This window comes from Numenius arquata, chromosome 1 (genome assembly GCF_964106895.1).
Source record: "Numenius arquata chromosome 1, bNumArq3.hap1.1, whole genome shotgun sequence".
Classification (NCBI taxonomy): Eukaryota; Metazoa; Chordata; class Aves; order Charadriiformes; family Scolopacidae; genus Numenius; species Numenius arquata.
In genome coordinates, this window is record NC_133576.1 from 24,944,970 (window position 1) to 24,970,556 (window position 25,587).

Genomic DNA, 25,587 nt, shown 5'->3' on the forward strand with positions numbered 1-25,587 from the left:
CTGCTCAGGTGTTCAGGAAATAACCTCTCTAAGCTGTTGCCTTCACAAATTTAAAAGGGAAATACCATCAGCCCTCACCTTGCTGGAAAGGGGGTATGGATCAAAACAATAAAGTGAAGTTTGCCACCACAGAAGCCAACAGGGAAAATTACAGCATCTTCCATTGTGTGCATTTCTCATCATAGGTGCTCATGTGAAACAAAAGCAAAACCACCAAGCCACATCCCAAAGAAACCAAACAACAAAATCCATTAAATAATCTGTAAATAACACATACACAGATGGAGACTGAATTAAGACCACTTAGGCAAGCTTAGTTTTAATATCGCCTAACTACAAAGTGCTGGACGCTATGACTTTTAAACTAATGGGGTTTTGAGTAATTAAAATTAATTTCTGAAACACAGCGCAAAACTCCTTGCCTTAATCAAAGTTTATTCTAAGCCTTGTTCCTCATGTAGACTGAAATATGCATTTACTGAAGCATTTTCCCCAGTGTAATCAAAGCCATTCATGCATAATCTAGAAAATTGCTTTTGGAGGGACTACTCCTCAGATCATCTGCAAAATAATACACTTGCTACTTCTACAAAATGCCACCTAGTACTCAGAACTTCACATCTTCAGCATACTGTAAAAAGGAAAAAAAAAAAAAAAAAAGAAAAATGGCATTTGTTTCTCATGCACCACTGCTTTACAAACACAGTGACTGCATTTTTCTTAAAATACAGTATTTTGAATGAAAAAGACAGAATACCTAGTACTTAGATTATGATTTAATAACTAGCACTATTTCCTTTTTTTTTTTAATTCAGAGATGTCAAGGCTCTTCAAAACTTTGATTTAATCCTCACTTTCCTTTCCAAGTTGTTCGAAATTATTATTTAATCTTTATCTTTAAAAAGATTGGAAGAGAAAGTGAGGATTAAATCATAATTTTGAACGTAGGCACATTTTATAGCACTTAAGATGACAGACAAAATGAAGAAGTTAAGAAAAATACCCAAGATTTCAAAGGAAGTTAAGGGGAAAAAGTCTTAAACTCAAGACAGCTTAAACGCTTAGCATGGTGACATAACTGTCACACTAATTTTAACTTTCATTAAGAGCAAATTATGTGGCTTCTAACTGACTATACAAGAAAAAGTGCTTAAAATGCATTACAATATCTTTTTTGGCCAGTATATCAACGTGGCAGCTACACTGATTCAATCCATAAAATCTCTACAGTTCCCAAAAGAAAGAGTTTGTACCATCGTTCGGGAGTTCCGATGACCTTTATAAACCATCTTTATTAAAGGACGTCTAATATTCAACGTTTCCAGTTCTTCCATTTCTTTTCTTTCTTTCCTCCTTCTGAAGAGCTCCTGAATGCGGGCAACAGCAGATCGTCTATAAATTGCAGACAAAGAGAACACTACTGAAAGTCCATCTCTAAACACAGAAATGGGCTATCAAAAGGACTAAAAAATAATAATTAAGCATTCAAACACATTCTCCATATGTTTGGAACATACATCAACATTATCCCAAATGTAAAATTACAGACTTTAATTTTTTCCATCCTGACTTAGAACAAGAATAGCATGCAAGACAGTGGAATGTCAAGTGATGCAACATTTTATTCCCTCTCTGAAGAGCAAACTTCAGCTGTTGGCAAAATTCACATGCTATTTTATTCTTTGTTGCTACAGATATCCTCCACCCATAATGAGGCAGCAAAATTCTGAAGCGAAAAACCTACGCCAAAACCGAAGTTTTTAAAATTTTAAAAATTACTAAGGATCTAGTGTGCCTTCCAGTGTGATTTGATTTTTCCCCAAAATTTCATTAAATATATTTCTCTTCACTATTTCTGTATGATTTAGGCAGCTTTAAGAAAGTTCCTACTAAGTCGAGAGATGATCTGAGATCAATTATTGTAGCAACTATCCAATACGTTAGCAGTGAGGGACACAGCTGAAGATTTCCTAAAATAACAGAGAAAAATTAACCAAATTATATATTTTGTTTTGTAACTGCTTAGTTCCAGGAATCTACTTTTTGATTAATCTGTGAAAAGACCCTGGTGCCAATTTTTTCCTCTTTAGGTCTAAGTTTGCAGATTCCCTTAATTCCAGATATAACCAAACTGTCACATCCCAGCACCTGCACCTAACTCTTTTTCTTCTTTTACTCCATGTCAGGATTGCTGTTAGCTTTGAGGTCCTGAACAGTCCTAGGGGAATGTCATTCTCAGGAGGAGGTACAGATTTTACCAGAACGCAAGCCATCAAACTATAACAGCCTTTATATGATCCTGAAAAGTAAACTCAGGCAGAACTGAATATATTTGCAACTTCAGGGTACTGCTACCGGAAAGGTAGTAACCTAAATTTGTCCACAAGTGATGTGGTATAGTGTTTTAGTCACCGATTCTCTTGCAATGAATCTTCTTTTCCAGAAAAAAACCCACGCCAGGTCTCTGTCATAACTAATTCTCTCAGCCAGTTGTCTGCTTAGATTTTTGTTTCATTTTTGTTATAGGAGAAAGTTGGACCAAAAAAGTAAGGTAAAGTCAGTGCTATCCTACAGCTAGGTAAAGAAGGAAAATGAATGCCAGTATTGAGTCATTCATACAGATTTAAAAAACAAAACCAAAACCAAACCACACCACAAAACAAACCACAAACTGTCATACTAAGACAGATATCTAATACAGCTAAGCTTTCAAAAGATATTCTAACACTTTTTTTTTTTTAGAAACTAGAAGAGATTTGTAAGCACTAGCCAACAGATCCACTTAACAGTGGACTATTATAATACATTTCTTAGAAGTTTATCTAGTAAACAATCCCAGAAAAAAGACAGACTACCACTCCTTTCTTTGTGAGTGTTTTCTATCTCCTCAAAATGTCATATCTAGGCAATTTTCTAGTTCCTCCTTCTTATACTACACTAAATAAATATGCTGTATTTGTTAGTTAGTCCTTATACGGAGTCTCAACTTTAATCTTCAACAGACTTAAGAAGGTGGTTCTTCGCAAGGTCTTCATACAATGGAGCAACAAAAAGAAGCTCAAGTTCTTTACTGTGGTTTAAAGATCACAGAATTATTCTAAACAGTTTACTTCTATATGAAGGAAAAAGAAGGGTGGCATGTATATGACAAGCTACATAAAACACTTGCAGATACTTTAAACAATTATTTGAACATATCGGGTTTTGTACTTGCTTTTAAAAAAGATAGGGTTTGTGTGTGAAAGTAAAATCAAGAATCATGTAATAAAAACTACTCTGCTACCAACCCCATCAGCAATCACACAGCTTTGGAAACAGCACACACAGCTCTTCAGCACAGTAAGACCCTTTTGGTTTCAGAAGCGTGCCTGCTAGCCTTACACCTATCACTTACTATGATTGCTATTTGTATTTTCGATGTATTTATCAACATTGATTAATAAAAGATGCAAAGTGAAAAAGCTGAGAAGTTAAATGTCATTAGGATTGACAAAGCAGTAGACTTGTCTAGCTCTTTCAGAAGGGTTACTTGCTACATAGCAGTAACAAGTCTTGGGATTAGAAGATGGTATTAAAGTAACTAATTTGTAACCAAAAGTAGTTTATTTCCTAATTTTTCATTGTAGCATTTCCAGAAAAATTAAACTCCTCCTCTAAATTCCCACAGGCTTGAAAGCAGACATTAGAAAAACCCTCAAGACTATTCAGCAGTCAGAATCATGCATTTTTAAATAAAAGCAGAAGCACAGAAGCAACTTTTGGTAAAAACTGTCTTTCAACTAAACCCAGCTCTGAATTTAAAATACTGATTTGGGGTCTTACTTTAAAAGGCATGAATGGATTTGATATTCAGTTATCTTGTAAAGTCGATGACTACCTTCAACAGGGAGGATGCAGCCAACTACATGCGGCTATAACTGTGATACTGTTATCGGGCACTCTAGTAACATACTGCTAAAAGCAGGAACCTGGCAGAGGCAAGCCTTCTCCAGAAAAGATAAATACGAGCCCAATCTAATGACATTTCAGAACAAAAAATGTTACAGTAAAACCAATGAAACTGAACTTTTAGTTATACCCTTATCCTATAGGTAGTGCTCTGATCTCAGAATAATTCAGTACTACTGTCTTGTTTGCAGTTATAAAGCCCTTTTACATGTGTTTTGCCAAATTTTGTGGCAAAAACTTACAATAAAGTTGGTGTGTGTAGTTTTAGTAAGATTGAGCCCAAAATGATGTATGATACTTTCATTATTTCAATGGAGTGTGCCTTGTGAAAAGGTAATTTTAAAATATTACTTCCAAAAGTAAGAATATAGACATAAACCACAGCACAACTTTTCCCCTTATGATCAGCCAGATTTGAAGTCTTCAAAGTTGATTGTTATAAAGATCAATTATTAAAAGCCCATTTCAATTAAGCCCTTGATGAGGCTTAATCCTGAATATGGATTTAGAAGTGAAGCTATTAGTTTCAGAAATAAAAAACAAAACCACAAAAACTTTGTGATGCAGACTGATCCACAGCAACATATTATAGAGAGAAATGGAAAAGATGTAAGCATGTAAGTTAAATCTTAAAAAAAAAAAGTTGCATATCACATCGGGCATTTTCCGTACGTTTAGAGACTCTGGAGTGCAATAAGGATTCTTTTAAATAAAAATCTATGCAATTTGCACAATTAAATAACTAGTTTGTCTATTAAAGCACAATATGTCACATATTGCTCTTTAAAAAACATATTTTATTTTTTTTTGAAAGAGAGCTGCAGACCTCAGTTTCCAATCTATATTACTCAACAATTTCTGGCTAACTAGCCCTGCATGTTTTAAAACAACTATGCTCATCTACTAGTTCGAAGAGAGAGTCAAAATAAATGATATGTTCTTCAAAAGAGGGGAAAACCGAACAATTATCCATCAACTGAATCTGTAAACAATCTACAGGAATTCTGCTACAAATGGTCTTCCTCTACAGATCCAGATGTAGTGGCTGCCATAAAATTAATCTAGTACCCTAGATAACCCTGCTTCTTCCAAACACCATTATCACAGACTGATCATCTGGAATGGGCTGCCCAGGGAGATGGTTGAGTCACCATCCTTGGATGAGTTTAAGAGTCGTTTAGATGTGGTGTTGGGGGATATGGTGTAGGGAAAAACTTTGTAGAGTAGGGTAGATGGTTGGACTCGATGATCCCAAGGGTCTTTTCCAACCTGAATGATTCTATGATTCTATCTCCTGACCTAGGCTGCAGCAGTTGGTTGTAAAGTTCATGTGTACTTGTTTCCTTTTCCCATCCCTTTTGTCTCAGCTCTGTACTGAGCTCAGTATTGATTCTTCCAGTATCAAGGATTTTACCCTTCTGATTTTCTCCCCTGTCCCACTGGGGGGAGTGAGCGAGCAGTTGTGTGGGGCTGAGCTGCCCACCAGGGTTATCCCACAACCACCATATTAAAATTTAGATCCCTTTTCTAAATATCAAGATTTGATTATATTTCCGATTTTAATTACCAAATAACCATGTTCCTTTAGAAGCCTCTAAACCTATGGAAGAGATTTACCACTGCTATCAAATTTCAACCATTAAGATAGTTCAAAAACAAGGGCAAAACCATCATGTTAACAGCACATTGACTCTATCCTAAAGCCCAGGTTATTTCACTGCTGATCATACAAAAGGAAATGTTTACTGTAATGCACTCCAAGAGACATTTCCTGCCCTTCCAACACAATCAATGTTTCAACTATTTTCAGCTGCAGAACATTTTAAATTTTTCACCTGATATGCTACAGAATGACAATGAAAATCAGAGAAAAATATACTGATAAAAACTTCTATGCTGAATGCATCATTCATTTTTATATTAAATTTATACCAACATGGAACAAATATTCCCATGGGCTGTGCTGAAGAGCCGAAAAACTCCACAGTAAGCACACAATATAGAAATAAGACCTATCATGAAATTTAAGTACACAGATTCCTGAACCTTTAAGAAAGTTGCCGAGTTAAATCCATGTATTTCAGTTGCAGCTAAGATTGGAATACAAGACAAAGAAATACATGTCTGCGCTATTTTTCTGTAGGCATTTATCATACAGGACTCAAGCTAAGTCTCTTTACATTAATGAAAACATATGAAACCATATCCCGAGTCTCTTCATTTCCAGCCACAAAAAGCCAAGATCTTAATTTTCATCATGAGAATTATTTTGTGCCATTTCCCCTATATATAGCCTTTGGCATTAAATCACAGTAGATAGTTTCTCCCTCTTTACGGTGTTTGGCCGAACACAATTGCTCAAATTGCGTTATATGTTCTTACAATTAATTCACTCAAGTATTTCAATGAGGAATATGAGATCAAGTGACTTATTCATTTAACTTCATTAAAAGAAATATTGTATAAGATTGAGCATGTATCTTGCTAAATCCATATTACCAAATATAGCTTTAATAATTATGCTCAGTTCCATGAGCTTGATCAGGCAAAAAAATATAAATGGTCTTCGATACATGTATTCTTATTTTTTTGTACAGAACTGTGTGTTCTCTACTACCAGACAAAGCAAGTCAGCAGTGGCACATGCAAATATAACACGTTCCTCAGCAGCTGAATTAAAAAAAAAGTATTTGCTTTCCATAAACTACACGCTTTTCAAATTCCATTAATTTCTATGGCACACAATAAAAAGGTTAATAGGTTGTGAAATGTATACACTGCCATTTCTTTTCAATTTCCATGCAATACATGCAGCTAAATAGAACTCAAGCAATATGCTCTGTAATTCATAGCGCTTAAAGTATAGCGATTCTTAAAATGCCAGTTAGATATGAAACACAAGAACCTGATAAATTCATTATATGGCAATAAAAAGGAGGGGGGAGGAAGAAAATAATTAATTACCTCATTATTCTATCACCTATCGCTGTTCCTCTGATATTATATCTAGTAAAGGGAACAACAACTGAAGTCATTCAAATATGCTGGGTATCACGTTTTTAAAAGGTTAGCATCTATTACAAAATGTGTTCTACGTATTCCAACTGAGAAGACTCCTCCTCAGAGTGTTAGTATATGAGACTACTTTGATTTCAGAAAAAAAATAGTATTTAGATTACATAACAGTACACAAAGTTGATCTTATAAAATGCAGTAATTCTTCACAGATCATAGCAGAAGTGGAAGCAGCTGCATAATTATTTCCATTTTACATTAATATTTGTTTGAAATTTTAACCTACTAGTTCAACATTTTCCAGGCTTAACCTCTGCTCGTAGATCAGCTTCTGTCAAAGTCCAAACAAAATTAATTCAGTCATTTAAGTAGGAAAGCAGCCCTTGGAGAGTTGTTTTGACTAATTTGTGAAAATTAAGATCAATCCATCAAAAACTGCACTCTGTGTATAAAGAACATACATTTTGCATAGATTTCCTTGCCCTCCCACCTAAGATTACAAAGTATGGTGCTAAAGCAAGCCATATTATCTCTGTTCCATCTGAATTTTCTGAACTTAGCAAATTTTAAAGAAGATATGCTATATGCATACTTTGAGACTTAAAAACCTGCATGTCTCCTCATATTTGTAAGAGAGGGGACCTTTAACTGTGGACTCCCTCAAACACCCTAAAGGTTATTTTCTCTGTTGAGTATCTAGCTCAACCGCTCTGCTGTACAAAACAGGTTTCTTCTTTTTTTTAATTTATAAGTATTCTGTGCAATTCCTTATACATTTTGTTCAAAAGAACACGTACTGACTAGCTCAATGACAATTAAAAAATTAAGTAACTATTTAGCTTCTTTTAGTCACTGATCTTCACCATTCCTATAGTGATGCTCAGTGGCTAAAGAAATGCTACAGAAAAAAAGCCAGATATCACATTCTCAATTATTTCTTTCAAAGAAATATCTTTCTGTGTTGAAAACATTCCTAGCTGACTCCTAGTCAACATTCAGTTGACTTAGCAATTTATAAACCAAAGGATTGTGGCATTTCTACACATTTTGCTGCTACTATTCTAAGACCTTTTCAAAATATTAAAGCGGGTGCAAACTTTGTGTTTCTGTATCGTTGCATAGTCTTTTCTGACCAATTTCAGGTTAGTTGGTGAGAAACTATCTATCCTTGTTGTGTTTTGAGATTTACAAGCATCCACAAAAAAAGAGTATGCCCATTGTATCTATTCTTAGATTATGTAAGAGAGAAAAAGATCTAATCCTTGGTTTGAAAACATTAAAAGTTGGATTTGTACCCAAACAAAATTCAAATAACAGAAGCTCTGCAAGCATTAGATATACAAAATGGACAACATTCTATTCATAAATCTGAAATCTACATCCATTTACTAAACTAAAGTGAGACTAGAGGAGTTGATGCAGCAGGCAGTTCTCCATTTATTTAACTGCAGCTACTGTCAACAGAGCTATCAAAAGGGTATTTCTGCCATTTCTTTTCCTTAAGAGGAAGTTTAAGATCATGATTTCAGAGTACAGAATCAGAAGTGTACCCTTCCTTTCTCAGTGAAGAAAGTTATACTTTGCAGTGCAAAAATGACTCTGAGACAGTTTCCTTTATCTTCATTTCCCTAACTGTGGAGTTTCTCCTCAATATAAACAATAGCTACTTATTAAATATATAAAAAACACAACCTAAAGAAACATAAAATTGGTTGTAGATAAAACTAGTAATGTTATAATCTAGAAAAGGCCTATTAGTCAAACAGCTTTTAGCATTCTGTTTCAGAAGGGTATAGCCTCTTTTTAATTTTTTTTTTTTTCCTAGAGAAAAATTAGAATTTGTTGTGCCACTGCATAGAATAGGTTCACTAAAGGTAGATCATTACAGGCTAGCTTTATAACCTTCTCCAGAAAGGAAAAAGCAAACAAATAAAAAAGCCCCAAAACAAACTCCCCCCTAGATATTCTAGAGAGAGAAAACCCTGCTTTATTACTTCTATATTAATGCCATTAATTATCTTATAGGATGACACATTGGAAACTAAATTATTAGATAAACTTGAGAAAATGAGATTTAGTAAAGGAATTGTTAGGTAACACAATTTACTAAGTGAGAAAAGAGAAAATGTAAGCCTATAGGAAGCATACTGGTGGAGTTAAGCACCAGTCTTGCACGCAATTTTGTTTAATATATTGCTAATAGTCTTTGAGTAGGAATGTACTCATGCAGTGCATTGAGGACATGAGGTTGGGTAACTTTATATTCATAAAGGGGACTGTAGGATCTTGAGAAAAAGAGGAGGGTAGAAATTCAGTAGTATAAAACTGACAGTCACACTTCTGAGCTTCCTTCTGGTGAAAGATAAGAACACATCAATTAGAACTGACAAAGTCAGAAAGACTTCAGTATACTAACTGATCTTGTGTCTGACCGCAAGCCACCACAATGAGACAGGCATAAGCAAGAGAGGAGAAGGATATAACTACAGCTCACTTGTGTCTCAGAGTCTTTAGACCAGCAGTAATACTCAAAACATTAATCCTAGCAAAATCCAAACAGTGCAGTGTGCATAATTCTGGTCCACCATATTCAGGAAAGAAATGGAACATGGAGGAGCACAGACCTGAACAAGCACAATGGCAGGAAAACCCCAAATTTTTAATGCTAAGAGTGAGAAAAACTTGGCACTCTTAGTCTGGCGAGACAAAAGCTGAAAATAGACAGGATGAACATCATTCAAATGATAAGCATTGAGCATGAAAAAATTATTTCAATCAAACCAGTATATTAGCACAAAACAAAATTACTAATTTTAGTCAATTTTTACCCATTATAGCAGCAATGTTTTGAGGTAGCTTTCTACTAGTTATGGGGCCAGAGGGATTTTATATAACTTTGATCAGTTTACAAAAGGGATTATATGCTATAACAACTGTCATAGTAGTAGTACAGAGGACTTCCAGTTCCTTTCACTCTATTTCATATGAGATAGATAATTTTAAGAGGGCTTATGACTAGCCTTTAAGACCATCAGTGCCTGCTTTCTCTCCGGAAATTCAAACTCCTTTGAGCACATATAGGACGTCTTACTTTCCTTCAGTATCTCAGAGAGCATTTAGAAACTCCTGAAACCAGAAGAATAGGAAGGAATGTAATTCAAACATATATCTGACTGTTCAGAATTTAAGCTAGAAAACCTCACTGCTTGCATACACACAAAAGCAGAACAAAATGAATTGGTCAGGCGTTAAACCTGAGCAATGAAAGCCTGGAGGCAATCCTAAGCCAGTATCGACTACACGGAAACTTTTGTTCAGATTTTATTTGGGGGAAGAGTGAGGGAGCAGGAGGCTGCATGAAGAATTTTAATCATTAATTTAGTTGAATGATCTTTCCTATGTGATATATTTGAACTGCTACAGGAAGAAATCTCGCTGCACACAAAGAAGGAAAAAAGGCATGTCAGATGAAGTGTGGCTTCATTTAAGTTGTCCCCACTAGTGGGAAATTCTAACAGCTATATGATACCTGGAACTGTCGTTCTTATTACATTACTATAGAAACTATTACATTATAGAGACAACATAAGGTGCATGAAGAGAGGCTAAAAATCTCGCTCGAGAACAGAAATGGGATTAAAATTGCAGGGCTTTTCACAGTTTGCTCTTCAATCACTAGATCTTAATGAACATTGGCTTTGCAGTGGAAACTATTTCTGCCATTAGATATTTATCTACAGTTACTTAGTATTGCCTGGGAAGTTAATGGATTAAGACAGAATCTGTATATATTGGCTTTTTCATAAAACTTTCATTTAGTGAGCAGAATTACTCACGCTATGTAATAAGCAACCAGACTGTTCTTTTTGTCACTACTGACAACGCGGTGGCTTATGACTTTGGGTTTTTTTAACTGCAAATTACTCAAAACTTTTTCAATACACAACTATTAAGTTCTTTCTGATTTCCTAACGAATACATATTGTAATGCTTCCTGTAAAGTATTTGCATTGCTAGTGTAAAAAATTAATAGCAAAATAATGATGCCTTTGAACAGGATAGGAGTAAAGCTAAGGCATCCGATACTAGGTTACACAGCATCTAAAACAAGTAAAAAAAGTATTTTCTTAAGTCTAACAATAGAGGTGTTGCTTAAATCATTATTACAGCTTTTAAAAAGTCCAAGAATTTAAATTAGTGAACGAAGGTATTAAACCAACAATACCAAATTGAGGGCTAAGTTTACTGAATGATCAATCAAGTATGTACAGCTGTTTATATTTTACAAGAAAAAAAAATACACAAAGCCTAATAAATGCGTTTTTCATTAATGACAACAACTAGTAATATACCTTTTTTTTTTTACTGCCATACATACTGATATTGAATAATCAACAAAAGGAAAGGGATTACAGAGTTTCTCCTTCAGAGAAAAAGAAGAATGAAAAATTGAACACATCAGTCAAACTACAGACAAACACAGCATTCCTGAACAATAACAGTTAAAAGCCCTTGCTTTGCCAAAGTAAGAACACCTAAAGTACAGTTGAAAGAAAATGTAGGTCCCTGTACACCATACTATACTTTCTATACTTATGACCATAGGGAGACTAATAAAAAAAAAAAAAAAAAAAGAATTGCAAATATTTAGCACTGGGGTATTCAGCAGGCAAGAAACAAGAACAAACAGGTATTAGATCTGTAGGAGCTTGCCTGGCTAGGAAGGAAAATATAGCTATACATATCTTACATATAGGCAAATTAGATGCAGCCATCAAGCTCTTGGCTACTTGTCAAACAACAACTTACTTTAATTGAGGATATGAGGCATGGGTTTCTAGATCTTCCATTAAAAAAAAAAAAAAAATAATAATTTTGCCAAGCAACAGCAGAGGTAAGTATTCCCCTAACCTGTGTCCTGGTCCTCCTCGATACCTTGCCCCTGGGATCAGAACAGGATCATCATCACTATCATCAGTTTCTTGAAGAGCTGAGGTCCTGGTAGAGGACTCGTCTAGAGTTGCAAGCCCTGAGGATTCTGGGTGTGGCTGAGGTTCATCATTTGCAGCAAGTGAGTTGGCAGTGGATTCAGTACTTTCACTTGAAATTTCTTGATTTGCACTTTTTTCATAGGAGGCTTCTTCCTCTACATTTCTGGAGACAGCATCAACATTTTCTTCTGGTTGGATTCCAGAATGCTCAGGATCAGGTTTATTCAATACAGCTAACAAAAAAAAATGTGGGAAATAAGTCACAGCATTGATGATTATAGCCTATTTTAGAAGACTTTATAAACGGTCACAGAAGTTATGCATACTGACTTTATATTGGATATTTAGTTCTTCATTTTCTACTTCTTCATATAACTATATTTTAAAGAGTATAGCTACATACTTGCTTCTGTTGTCTCTACATTTTCATCTGTAGTTTTCAGTTCTTCAGCATTTGCACCTTCCTTGTGAGATTCATCAGGAACTCCTGAATTAAACAACTTAATATTAAACCACATTATTTCATTTAGATGCACATCTGTAATGCAAGCAAATCTAAATGATACTAGCACTCCTAGATCAAATCAATCAAAGCAATCCCCACCAAAATCCACATGCCACTTTACTGAAATCTCAGACATTAATCACATAAAAATTAGCATATATAATCCTATCTAGTTGCCCAGGCTAATATACTAACAAAGAAAAAAGTATTTCTTTCTTGTTCCTTAATATCCTATGCTATGAGAACTTTAGCTGCAAAAAGAGCATTAATACTCTTTAAACAGATGATCACTTACTGGAAGCTATTATTTCTGAAGACAGAAATTAAGTTATCCCTTTATTAAAAGGGATTATTTTTTAAAAAAACATTTCTCTGGAACCAGTCATTTGACTTGACTGTCCTTTTGGCAATGAATTGAGCAAGACTACCGCATGTAACAAAATGCAGTGAAAGCTTGAAAGAAATGTAAGAAAATACCTAGCACTCATTTATGACTGCAAAGAGCAGTTGTTTTATTCTTCGATACAAATTGGGGCAGAATACGTCCTTACGAAAAAAGAATAAGGGGTTTAGAACTGAAGACAGGATATGTAAATTTAGTTTATAGTTATTTGCAACTACATCAGGTCGGTATCTTTTCCTTTCCTAAAAAAAATTCACAATCTGTTAAGGCTGTATTCTGCCTTCATATGCATGTGTATGAGACACCCATTGTGTTCAATGGTAGTCATGAACATATGAGAGCAGAATTTTTACCTTAGCATTACAGAAATAATGTTATATCTTACTTGTTTCTTCATCTTCAGGCCCTGACTCTTCTGAGGCTTTTGTTTTTACAGAGTCTTCTTGGTCTTCAGTTTTGCAATGACTTCCACTCCCTCTAGAGCTTGAATTTGTGCTGCTCCTGGCAACATAACATGGAAAAAAACCCCAAAACTTTAGAAATAATGTAAATAGATAAGATCATTGCAATAGCACAGCCTGACCACCATCATCTTCCTCACTGCAGTCTCACAATTCAATAGTTCCTGGGATAAGCTACAACTAACATCCTTCATAGTAATTTCAAAATTCTCTTTTATTACATCCATCGCCACTCATACCACACTATTCCTCTATATCACAGAGCCCTGTTCTCTCCTTCCTATCTTTTTAATTTTTTAATCCTTTAAAGGACTTCTTCATTGCTTTTCAAATTATTGTTAGAACTCTAAAGGATTTGCTCTCTTTCACTATTTACACATTTTTTACATGTATAAATGATCAGAGATCTTATTAAAGATATTACAAGCTGTCAGCTGAGCACTAATGCATAATCTTATCCCATCCAATACAAAAACTGATTCAGATAATTCTTCACCATTAACTATCATTCTTGTACCTTTTGAGGCATGGATTTCTGATGTCGGCTTTCAGTCCTCAAGGTTTTGTTATTTCTCAAGATTTACTATAAGCTGGTACTTGAGATTTACTCCCCATTCATGTTTAGATAATTATTGTGGAACACCAATTTCTGTTTACAATAAGGAAATTTATTCCTCAGGAAATATTCAACATTGCTGTTCTGAATGTCATCAAAACGGTTTTTAGACTCTCTAGAAAAAGCCTTTATTTTATGAAATGTAAAGCCCTGTTCCCGAGCTCTCCCATTCTCTCCTGACCCACATCTAAGTTGTGGCCTTGAACTTAGGCAAGTCATTGGACAAAAGTGGAAACAAAGATGAGTTTTGAGAATTATAAGCATGATTCTGAAGAATTTAGACTGTATTGTTACAAGTACCTTCCTACCTGTGTATGCTATTACTAAACTATTTTAAATATGCTACATTGCTAGAAGCAGCACAAATCATGCTTAGTCTAGATTCTTGAGAATCTAGTCTAGGCTTCAGTCTAGACTCTTATTTTCACACTAAATATGAAAGCCTTTACTCATCTTGATGAGCAATATTCTGGTTCATTGCTGTACTGGATTTGGAGTATGTAGAAAATTTTTGTTAGCCCTTACAGTATTTCTTCTAAATCAGAATTTTCAGCATTGTTTCTAAATGGACAGACGAGAAGAGTACTGCTATACATGAAATTGAGGATTTTTGCTATTTCATGCCTCATATGATATAACCACTTTTATGAACTTAAATACAGTCTAAGCACTAAGATTTTTTTTTTTTTTTTTTTTTTTTACTCTTAGGAATCTACTTTCTAGCTCAATGCTAATTTACATTCATGTTTTACTCTGCTTTAATTTTTACTTAAATGTTATTTTTCACACCAGCAGTTTCACAATGAGGATGTTTTTGAGAGAGCAAAATAACACCCTGTGCTTTTGTTACATTATACTATCTGCTACTCTCTGCTTCCATAGCAGGTTTTCCATTTCCCCAGTTCTCCACATAACCCTTCTTTGGACCTCTGCCAATCTGAATCAGTTTTCTCGAAAGCATGATGAAGATTGCACACAGCATTCTAAGTCACAAAGCAAAGCAGAACTGAGCAGCAGCAATAGTAATGCTCACCCTTGGCTGAAGTCTCCCAGATGGTGGGAGACTCCCAGTATGATCTAGAATCATATTTGCCTTTCTAGTAGCTGCACTATATTACAAATGAAGTTACTGGTAGGTCCATGTCTTCTTCCATTTCATTTTCACAACACTCCCAATTTTCAGATTAGGTTTTTGTTATTTGTCCTGAAGTGCATCATTTTGTTATATGGAATTGCATCCTACTTTTATTATTCCATTCTTTGGCACAATGTTTTTAGTTAGCCTCTGAGTTGACAATGCTTTGCAACTTTGTCCCGCTAAGAAATGCTTCTTCCTCTCACTACACTACTACAAAAGCTCCATTAAGTTAGCTTGCCACCGTGTTCAGTTTCTTTATTGATCTATCTGTCCTACTTTGAACAGAAGTTCAACATATAGCAAAGAATCACACATTTCCTGGAAACCCAGACAGTTTCTCTGTTACAATATGTATGTTTCTAGAACCCATTATTCTGTTAAATAAAAGATTCAATAATCATGCACATTACAGTTCCCACAATTTTGGTTTATTTCCCACATACTGCTTGTTTTAATGTCTTTCTATCTGAACTGCCCTAAAGCCTTGAATATTGCTACTGTTAGTCTTAAAAGATCATGATGTTTAGTCCTTCATTCTCCTTTGGCATATTTGACGTTTGTCATTCATATGGTACTAACCCTTGGCCCAAGAAATTTGTTAAAATACTTGCTATTAGGCAGAATATATATGTGAAATTTTAGCAGTTTTCACTTGGTGTTTACTTCTCCAATTACAGATTTTTGTAATGAGTAATTTTCCTCATCTCCATTCCCTGTACACTCAACTTTTTCTTAATATTGTTTTTGAGGTGGTTGTTCATTCAAATTTTCCATCTTCAGAATCACTTATATCATTAACTGTTTGAAGTGTAAAATGCATCTTTCAAATTTTTGTTTAAAATAAACACAGAAACAAATTTTAATTTGTTTTCTGTGATAGTGGTAGCAATATTTTAGTATTACATTAAGAAAACCCACTAGAATAAACGGACAAAACATTTGCTAATGCTCTATTCCTCTTGTGAAATTTGCCCATCCTAAAACATTAAACAAAAATGACTACAAAACTAAATGCAGAATTAGTTAAAAGCATTACAGCAAAACCAATTATTTCAAAGCTTGGCAGATTTGGACTCTACAGAAATGCAGTCTGACAGACTGGTTGAACATAACTGTCACAGGATTTCAGATTCATGTGGGCAAAGTCTTCATTCTTGTGAAAACACACAGATCACTGTTTCCAAACTGCTATGGGCAAGGTGTATGTTTTACGTCTAAAGCCACAGCACTCAAGAGTAGCTAAAAGTGTTGTGTGTTTTTTTCCCCTACAGTAACAAATGCCAACAACAAGTATTTCTGCTTACTGTCTTCTACTATAGTTTTGAAAACATAGGCAAAAGAACAGAAGTAAGAGGAGATAAAATATGGGAGATCCTGAGATGCTCTAGTGATAGACTTTGATACAAAACCAAGTAAGTCAGGCCAATTAAACAGTATGCATTTATTATCTGAAAAGGATGCCATCACTGTAATACCTAAGCTATCCACAAAATGGATATCTTAATCATATGCATTCATCAACACTCCTCAGACACAGAAATACTAATTTCACTGTACCACACAAAAACTAATTTGCAGAATACCATATGAGAAGTCTGGCAGAGCAGGGAATTAAAACTTAAGTGCTAGCCCTGGACCACCTTTTCATCACTGTATTACCCTCCTTTAGGAAGATAGTGAACACTAATATTGTGCTAGGGTTTGATGAAGACAGCACGTTCCAAGTTATGTTAGCATTAAAAAGATTCACAGTAAATACCACAAAAGGAACTCTTGCATGAATTTCATGTTAAAGTATGACTGTCTTTTATGTTCTGAATGCATTAAAGGACCACAACCATTTTAAATCATCTATATACCTAAAAATATACATACACCATACAGAAAAAAGAATTTATCTGCATCTATGCTAGACAAGCGTTAGTGATATGTGCTGATCAATAATCAGTCAAAACCAAAATTAACTTCTTACCACTCATCAGTGAAGTCCAGTTTTATCGTGCTTGTAGTCGTTCCTTCTGTACTGTAGTGCAAACTTAAAACTGGTTCACCTGTTCCTGTTCGTGGTTTATCATTCTCTGTAAATATGGGGTTGATAAAGTTTGGATGGGCATCAGTAATATACATAAATCTGTTATAATTCTGAAGATTCATTTAATTATCCCAACTGAGGCCAAATGCGGTAGTAACATGTACAATATATATTTAATAGCTCTTACAGCCCAAGCAAAAAGTTAAGACGTTTCAGAGTAAACACACCAAATTGGCAATGCTTTAAAAATGGCCTAAAATTATTTGTATTTCTAAGAGCAAACAAAGAAGTTGCAGATTTATTTACCTGCAGGTAAATAAAATTGCAGATAGGTACATGTACACACAATATTTCCTTTATAAGCAGATCCCTTTTCTATCAAGTATATTAATAAGAAGAATATCGAATGTCTTTAGAAGTGGAGTTAAGTCTTTTTTGCCTCAGTAAATACACATCAAAAAAAGATTATGAGATCTAGACACAATCAGTGATCTAGAAAAATCACCACCCCCTTTACATTTTTTTCTTAGAACCCAGTCAGCTACCAATATCCTTAGACCTACTGTAAATTGTCAGCTAGTTGCCATAAAAACACTGTAAATTCATGTTCTGAGAGCTTCAGGTTTAAAAAACCTTTCTAATTATGATAACTGTAAGCAGAAGGGGAGTACTTGCAAAACAAACTTTTCATGATGGCCAAAAGCAACAAAAGTGAATCAAATTGAAAACCACTGCATATATAGCTTTAAGGATGTTCAGTGGGCTCCTTCGAAACAGAACTGCACAAGTCCATCCACCCACCACTCCCAAGTAAAATTCATGGCCACATTCTATCTATATGCATGGCACAATCGCCATTAATACTGAAGCTGGGTTTAAACAATACTGAGAAGTTCATGGAAAGTACCATCACTACAGAGGTGACATTCTCTCAGAACTCAGATAGTTTAGTTAATATTAGGCACTAGTCAAACGACTGCTAAGAAGCCTATGTAGTCTTGCTTTTCAGGAATGCTGAGCTTTTTATCTCAGGACTGTTTGGACAAAAACATGTAATGTTTTCTCTGGTTTACAGAGTAGAGAAATTTGACTACTGTTTATAGAGTACAGAAGTTTGGCAGTATTTGCAGGAGACTGACACTTTAATAAAGTAAAACCTTCAGATCATGTCTGGGTAAACATCAGTTAAAATCTGATGCTTGATTCAAGCACAAACCTACAAATTCCCCCACTAAAAAAGCTATTATTAAAACAGTAATGGTTACAATACTGTCATAGGATATTTCTTTTAAAAAATACAATTAAGTTATAGGAAATACAAAACAGCACATAAGAATTTAACCTAATGATCAATGCTTGAATTTTTAAACTACTGACAGGCAGAAGCCCACTCACAGTCTCAGAGCAGTGATCAGCTGCTCCAAAGAACTTTAAATATGTATTTCTACATTTTCTGAAGAGAAATTAAAAAAAACCCTAATCAAAACAAAGCACAAAACCCCTGTAAGAAAAAAAAATTGTGAAAGAGAATTAACCAATTACAACCATGATCCTAATCATACATAAGGCACGGGCATCATTCTATACAAAGAAAATTTCATAGCCTCTCTAAAATAGAGGTTCCAGTTACACTCTTGTTAGAGTGGAGCAAGGATAGAACTGATCAAAAGCAAGGTTTCCAGTTCCTGAAATAAACTGAGTAAGAAAAGAAATAAGTGTAAGAAAATATTTTATAGCTATTTTGAATGAAAATGACATATTCTTTCTTAACTAAACAGGTGCTTTCTCTGGTTTTTGGCAACCTATCAGCAAGCTTCTCTTAGTATAAGTCTGTTCAAACTTTGAGCATCCCTTCCTAAGCAAGTACAAATACCGATCATTCCAACATACTGCACAAGTCATCAGGAGCTGGACACTGAATTTCACTGAATTTTTAGAGTTGGAAGGGACCATAAAGATCATAGAATCCTAGAATCATAGAATGGTTAGAGTTGGAAGGGACCTTAAAGATCATCTAGTCCAACTCCCCTGCCGAAGCAGGATTGCCCAGAGCATGTCAGAGCATGTTACTCAGGACTGCATCCAGGCAGGTCTTGAAAATCTCCAAAGAAGGGGACTCCACAACCTCCCTGGGCAGCCTCTTCCAGGGCTCTGTCACCCTCACCGTAAAGAAGTTTCTTCTCATATTTGAGAAAGAGTGAAAAAATGACATAGTTCGAGAAGTCTTCACCTTCCTCGTAATAGGTACGGACAAGACATATCTTTGGATCAGGAAGCCAGATAGGCAAAGAAAGAAAACTTACTGCCTTGAATTGTCCAAGACAGCCACCAAACAATGACTATACTGTAATTTGATACTGCTATACAACATTTGCTTCAGCACAAAACTAATTAACGTGACTGTCCAAAGTAACAAAACATTGCTATCACATGGTGAACCTAACTGAATATTAGGCTTGTGTTATAAAGCTCAGATCATATTAACATAACAGTGCTTTCCTGTCTAAAATCTAAACGTCAAAAAATTTAACTCAGATGCATAAAGACTGTCCTCTACTCTTTCTTAGTGTGGAAGCAATGCTCGTATTTATTCACACTCCAGAAGTTGGAAGAATTGCTGTAGACTTTCCAAAGAGGGCACTAAGTGAGAAACTATTTTTACAAATTTCTGGAGACAGATAACCTGTTAAAACCATATTGTGTAATAGCTTTTTCTTAAATCTACAAAAACATGAGCTAGAATTTGGATTGGGTTGGTTTCTTCTTTAAATAGCTTTAGGGCATGACACTGATAAGAACAAGAAAGATGGATGAGATAAGAATCTGATAATAAGCTGCACAGAAATAGTTGTGAAGTTCACTATTTTATATTAAACTTACACTGCTAATGAAAGCTGAATGGGAGCATCTGTGAAGAAAGCCAATAAGCTTTGCCTAGTACATAATTGAACATTCTTTTAGAGAAGACACATAAAATCCAGGAGTCATGAACTCTTTGTTTTCAAGAACAATGTGACTGCCAAAGAGCGACTAGATCAGAATGAAGCACTGTTCTCTTTCACTACTAAGTTCATCCCACCTGGCCAGATCTACTTCAAATTGATAAAAAAAAAATGAAGGGAAGAAGAGGAGAAGTTGTACAGCTTCTGTAATTTACGGGAGAGCTATTGCCAAAACTATTAGTCTGATTGCAAGGTCTGGTATGGTAATAATTGCTTCAAGAGAAAGTTGTAGCTTGCCAACACCTTACTAAATTCTATTCCAAATTTTCAAAAATACCTTGAAACTTTACTTAGGTTTTACAGCCAAACACGCTTATACTTTCAAAATACTATCAATAACTTAAGTCTTATTCATAAGCAAACCTGTCCTAGAACAGACACTCCCATGAAATGGTCCATTCACCACATAGGTGCCTACAGAAGGAAGGTACTTTTAAAACATCGCCCTTAAAACTGAAGACAAAATTTCATCCATGACCTTATTTTAAAAAAAAAAAAAAAAAACCAAAACCGAAAACCAAACCCCACAACTGAAAGCAATACACGCTTCGTCCCTAAGAAAATGAACCTGTGCAAGTGTAACTTCACAAAGACTGGGGGTCTTCACTATGAAGTGGTAAGCATACAAAGACAGGTTTACGGATTGCATTATATAGTTAAAATAACATTGTAAGGAACTTCAGGCTTGTTTCCCACGTCTCAAATGTTGCCCTATTCACTAGTCTATTGGCAACTCCACAAGAAGAGGACTGATGACTTTTCATGAAGAACTTCCACAATAATTCCTATCCAGCACTAATCACTGATCAGCTCTGCACATTCTGAAGACAGGGTTATATTTTGGGGGAAAACCTGAGTGAGTTACTTCTGAAGGGAGAAAAATTGATCTAAAGAGGAGAAATAAGTGGTGTATTTCAGAAAACAGGAATTCCATGGGAAGGCTTAACACAAAAATTCATCAGAAGCAGGTGAACTTGGAGGGAAGGGTGGAGATTTCTCTATCTGTTGAGGAACGCTGGCTGACTGAACAATGCTACACTGATACCAATCAGTATAAGGCACAATGATGTCTAAGGGAAGACAAAAAAAAAAAAAAAAAAATCAAATAATTCTTTGGACTAGCCTAATCTATGGCTGAAGGCATACAATGCCTTTGTCTAGATGACTCCTATACTAATTAGATGTAGTACTGCACTTTATTGAAGGAGGCAGTACAGACCACGCTGTGCCTTACAATGAAGCACAGGCCTGAAATTCTCGAGCTTGTACCTGCAGAGCTTACTACAGATCTGGAAAGCTCTATATGCACAACAATGCTCAACCAGTTCGTCTCATTGGAAAGCAGGGCTAATTAGCTGGGACACAACACACACCAATACAGTTTCCAGGACTAATAGTACTGTTTATGAGGAACTAACTCTGCCACAGCTGACATACCAGTTTGTTCTAAGCCAGCTCAAGTATCTATAATGTGGCACCGAACAATCTGGTATGGAAATCACCATAAGGGATTACTAAACCCTCGCGCTAACTTGCAAATATCTAGAAATAGCAGTAATCAATATGGCTTCTGTGTATGTAGGAAGCAGCATTAAGATGGTACGGGATGTATATACATATTTACACTTCAAAGTTACCAAGCTAGTTCTCTGGCTTCAGGTTCCCTCTTTAATCATAGCAATTCAGGCAGTACCTTACAGTCATAACACTGCCTTTACACTGCAACAAATCTAACAGCCACCCTCCATTACTACAGTCACAGTAAAAAAAAATAAATTAAAAAACCTCACCCAAATATTGGAAACTGGTCCAACAAATGCAGTACCAAATTAAGGAAAGATAGGAACAAGAAAGAAAAAGCATTTCTATATAAAAAGAACTGATATGACTTCCTTCATTAGGTACTTGTATTTCTTTGAGATTTCACTTTAAACATAAAGTGAAACTAATGCAGTTTAACTTCAAAAATTCAACTGGATCTCAGCAAAGTATTCTTTCTGGTTATCATTTGGACAACAGATTTCCTAATAAATTACCTCCTTCTCCAAATTCCTAGTTTTCAAACTAGAAGTAACATTCTGTGTCTTTTCAGATGATCCTTATACTCAAAACAGAAAAACATTGCCTTAAAACAGAGAACTGGTCTACCAATAAAGTCTGGATAACCAAATGGGTTTTGGGGTTTTTTTGCATGTTAAAATGCATGAAGTGCTTTTATGAGAGGAAACCTCTTTGTATTAGTTCAAGTAATTTCTTAATGCAGGAAAAAGTTATTAGAAAAAAACTCCCAAGAGTCTATTACAACTATGCAATTAACAATAATAATACACAAACTAGTTTTTAAGGCAACTGATCCTGCTTGAAGAGTAATATGATGCAGATTTGGCAACTGATTTCTGGGATCAAAACTTCTGGTTTTATCTTTGTTTTCAGATGGGCTAAATTTACAACTTCATGGAACAATTTATCAGTTTTGCAAAATTTTTGCAATTGTAAGAACTTTAGTAAACATACAGACTTTCTACGTTAATTCTAGTTTATTCTACTCTAATCAAATAATGCTTTATTCTGAGTTCATAGCAGACAGCATAACTTGGCCACTAATTATAAGGAAGTTTTCCAGCTAGGCCTGACTATTGGAGTGATGTAGACTACTGAATCATGAATAATTAGCAAATTTACACACTGAGGTTTAAGACTATTTCATTACAAAATGTAATTCCACAAAATGAATTTATTTTGTCAATATAAAAGATAGCTTGATTTTTTTCCCCAATGTTCTGGCATCCCAAAATAAACCATAATCTCAACAGTTGCCAAACAGACTATTTTTCAGAAACGGGTTTTTAAAAAAGCATTCTAGTTCAGAATGTGAAACAAGATGAAACAGCCAGCTCTTTTGTGGGATTTGAGCTATTAAATCTCTACAGAGGCTTTGATATGGAAGTAAGCATAATGCAGAATGTATGAAAATCTATTTTTAAATTACCATCTATCACTCATTAATTATTCAGGCATAAATATTCACTACAGATTACATTGGTTCAGCTGAATAGGGTCACTTATGGCCCAATTCACTGCTCACAATTGGAAGACTGATGAATAATGGACATAGAGAAAGCTCACAAGTATTCTTTCTGCCACCAGCCCATAAGGCATCTACAGAGAAACACTAGTAGTTGTTTAGAAAAAGGGGTATAGGACAAGGGGTTACGGAGGTAAGATGCACCTAAGTGCAACAGGTGGTCTTCAGTTACTCAGATTCTGCAAATATAACAAAGCTACACATCTCTCTTGCATAAGATAATCACATAATGCCAAATTAATTTAAGTTACTTCAATCATGACATTTGCATTTTGATCCAAGAAGAACCATTCAGAAGAAGACTATTTAAAGAAATAATTTTACTTTGCATTTAAAAAAAATAATAAAATTCTAAATGTCTTTAGAGTACATAAGACATTTACTGTACCTACACTGAATGCATTAAGAACTGAGCATAGGATGGCTTTTGAAAACAATTAACCTTACTCTGTTACTCATATTAAGAATTAAATAATTAATGAGTTTCCAGCAGATCTGCTTACAGAATTCTACTTTATGTAGATGAACAGCATTTTTAGACTGTTTATCATCATGAAAAGCAATTTTAAAAGGAAGCATTGCAATCAACTATGGCTGGGTATGGCGCATTTCCTGTCACACGCACCCTGTTGCTCATCAAGTGACATGGATCCAAGCTGTTTGTTAACCACAGAAGAAGGAGAATCTGAAACAAAAACGAGATTTCAACTTAAAACATAAGCAGCAGAGAACTGCACAGCAATGTCACGATCATATGTTAGTTTAAAATAAAAAATAAAAAGCAGCAACATAAGGAAGCCTTGGGTTTGTTTTATGAGCAGCCAGCCATATTGCATTTTCTAGGCATGACAGAAGCAAAGCCACTTGTTTCAAATCATTATGTACTTCTTTAGGTAGTCATTGAACAGCCTGAAGTTTGCTGACATGTCGATATTAAAAATGCCTGTCCATTACCAAGGATTTTACTATGTTCTTCAAATTTCTAATATGTCAGGAAAAACACCAAAGAGTTATGACTCTTAAAGCCTTTGCTCCAGCTACCAAATGACACTCGTATTTCAGACCATGTGCTAAATGTAAATTTCAGAATATTGACACTTTAACATAAAATACTCAATGGTATACCAGTATCTTCAATATTTATACCTATGAGCATAAAATGTAAAAGTTAAGACTGTTTACAGTGTATAGAGTGTTTAAAACATTAAAGCACCAAAATACATCCCACTCATATATTGATTTCAATAGTTCTGCATTCCTAGATGCTATACCTCAGTGGCATCTGATGACTGAGAACATGTCTGCATGAGTTTATGACAGCACCACACCAGTCTTTGTTATAAAAAACCTCATGTAATCACAGGAGAAAAATCCCAAAACCCCCAGAAATTAAGTGCATTTTTATCCACTGGACACTACCAGTTAATAACTGCCATCAGCACTGCAGTCACATGAGAGATGCAAAGTTCAGTATCTTCTGTGAGTCTATTTTCCTTGCCACCTCTGAAGACCAGAGGTTACGATGAGCTGGTGTACATAAATTAGTGCAGTATTTCAAAGATATTGGCTAGGCTACCACATCTTGGTTCCATCTGTTAATCTTCTGTTATAAACAAATTCACGCTAAGCTAAAAGGATTTAATATCCTGTATTATCAACTGAGTCATAGTCTGCCAACAGCACAGCATGCTAAAGGAATTCTTACATAAATTTAAAACCTATACAAGGAAAGCAATGAAATAATACACTCTCTCCTAAAGGAAGCTCACTTCCAGGTTTGGACGAGAATCACCACCATGACCTATTTTGGCCACGGTGCTAAACTGACAAAGCTGATTTAGATACATACCCTCAAACAATATTTCATTCCCAGCCCTTGGTGCAAAAAACAGTGTGTTCCTTTGCTACACTGATACCTAGAGTAGGGGAGGGGCCAAGGAGTCAAGAACAGAGACCAGGAGAGCCTGAGGTGAGCTCATTGTGTTTTGGAGGTTGGCTTGTTTTAGTAACTGAGCTTATGTAGTTTATTTTCATAACTGGAGAACATAAACTTGGCCCTGTTTTGTCTCCACCTTTGTTCAGCCACGCCTATGCCTCGCACCAAACACATTTAAACCAGACCACAGAATTTGTCATCAGATTCAGATGGGATGTAGCTTTTAAGTATGAGACTTGTAACATTAATGTATTTTACTTTCCAAAACTGCAGTGTGCTTTACATATAATTTCTAATTTAGAAGAGAAGTATTTACAGCAGAGTTTTTTCAGTGGAGCTGTAAACCACTTTTTAGAATATAAATCAGAGAAAAAAAAGCTGGTGTAAAGATGCACCATGTCATAAGATGATCTACTTGTATTCCAGCTGACTCAGCACATGAATCAGTACGCCTC

At 35.2% G+C, this 25,587-nt stretch overlaps 1 protein-coding gene across 5 annotated transcripts in view; it reads right to left on the reverse strand.

Annotated features, from left to right (window-relative positions):
* DCAF6 (DDB1 and CUL4 associated factor 6) overlaps nucleotides 1-25,587 on the reverse strand; it is a 91,292-nt gene that overhangs the window by 11,991 nt on the left and 53,714 nt on the right. For 2 of the 5 annotated variants that reach the window (XM_074168280.1, XM_074168271.1), the window contains 6 exons: nucleotides 23,822-23,881; nucleotides 17,050-17,155; nucleotides 13,248-13,363; nucleotides 12,358-12,441; nucleotides 11,875-12,187; nucleotides 1,254-1,392 (listed from right to left, as the gene is read on the reverse strand). In XM_074168280.1, the coding sequence (XP_074024381.1) occupies nucleotides 1,254-1,392; nucleotides 11,875-12,187; nucleotides 12,358-12,441; nucleotides 13,248-13,363; nucleotides 17,050-17,155; nucleotides 23,822-23,881 (818 nt within the window). Of the gene's footprint in view, nucleotides 1-1,253; nucleotides 1,393-6,912; nucleotides 6,955-11,874; nucleotides 12,188-12,357; nucleotides 12,442-13,247; nucleotides 13,364-17,049; nucleotides 17,156-23,821; nucleotides 23,882-25,587 lie in introns of all 5 variants that reach the window. The other 3 variants (XM_074168262.1, XM_074168289.1, XM_074168297.1) reach the window with 3 other exon arrangements.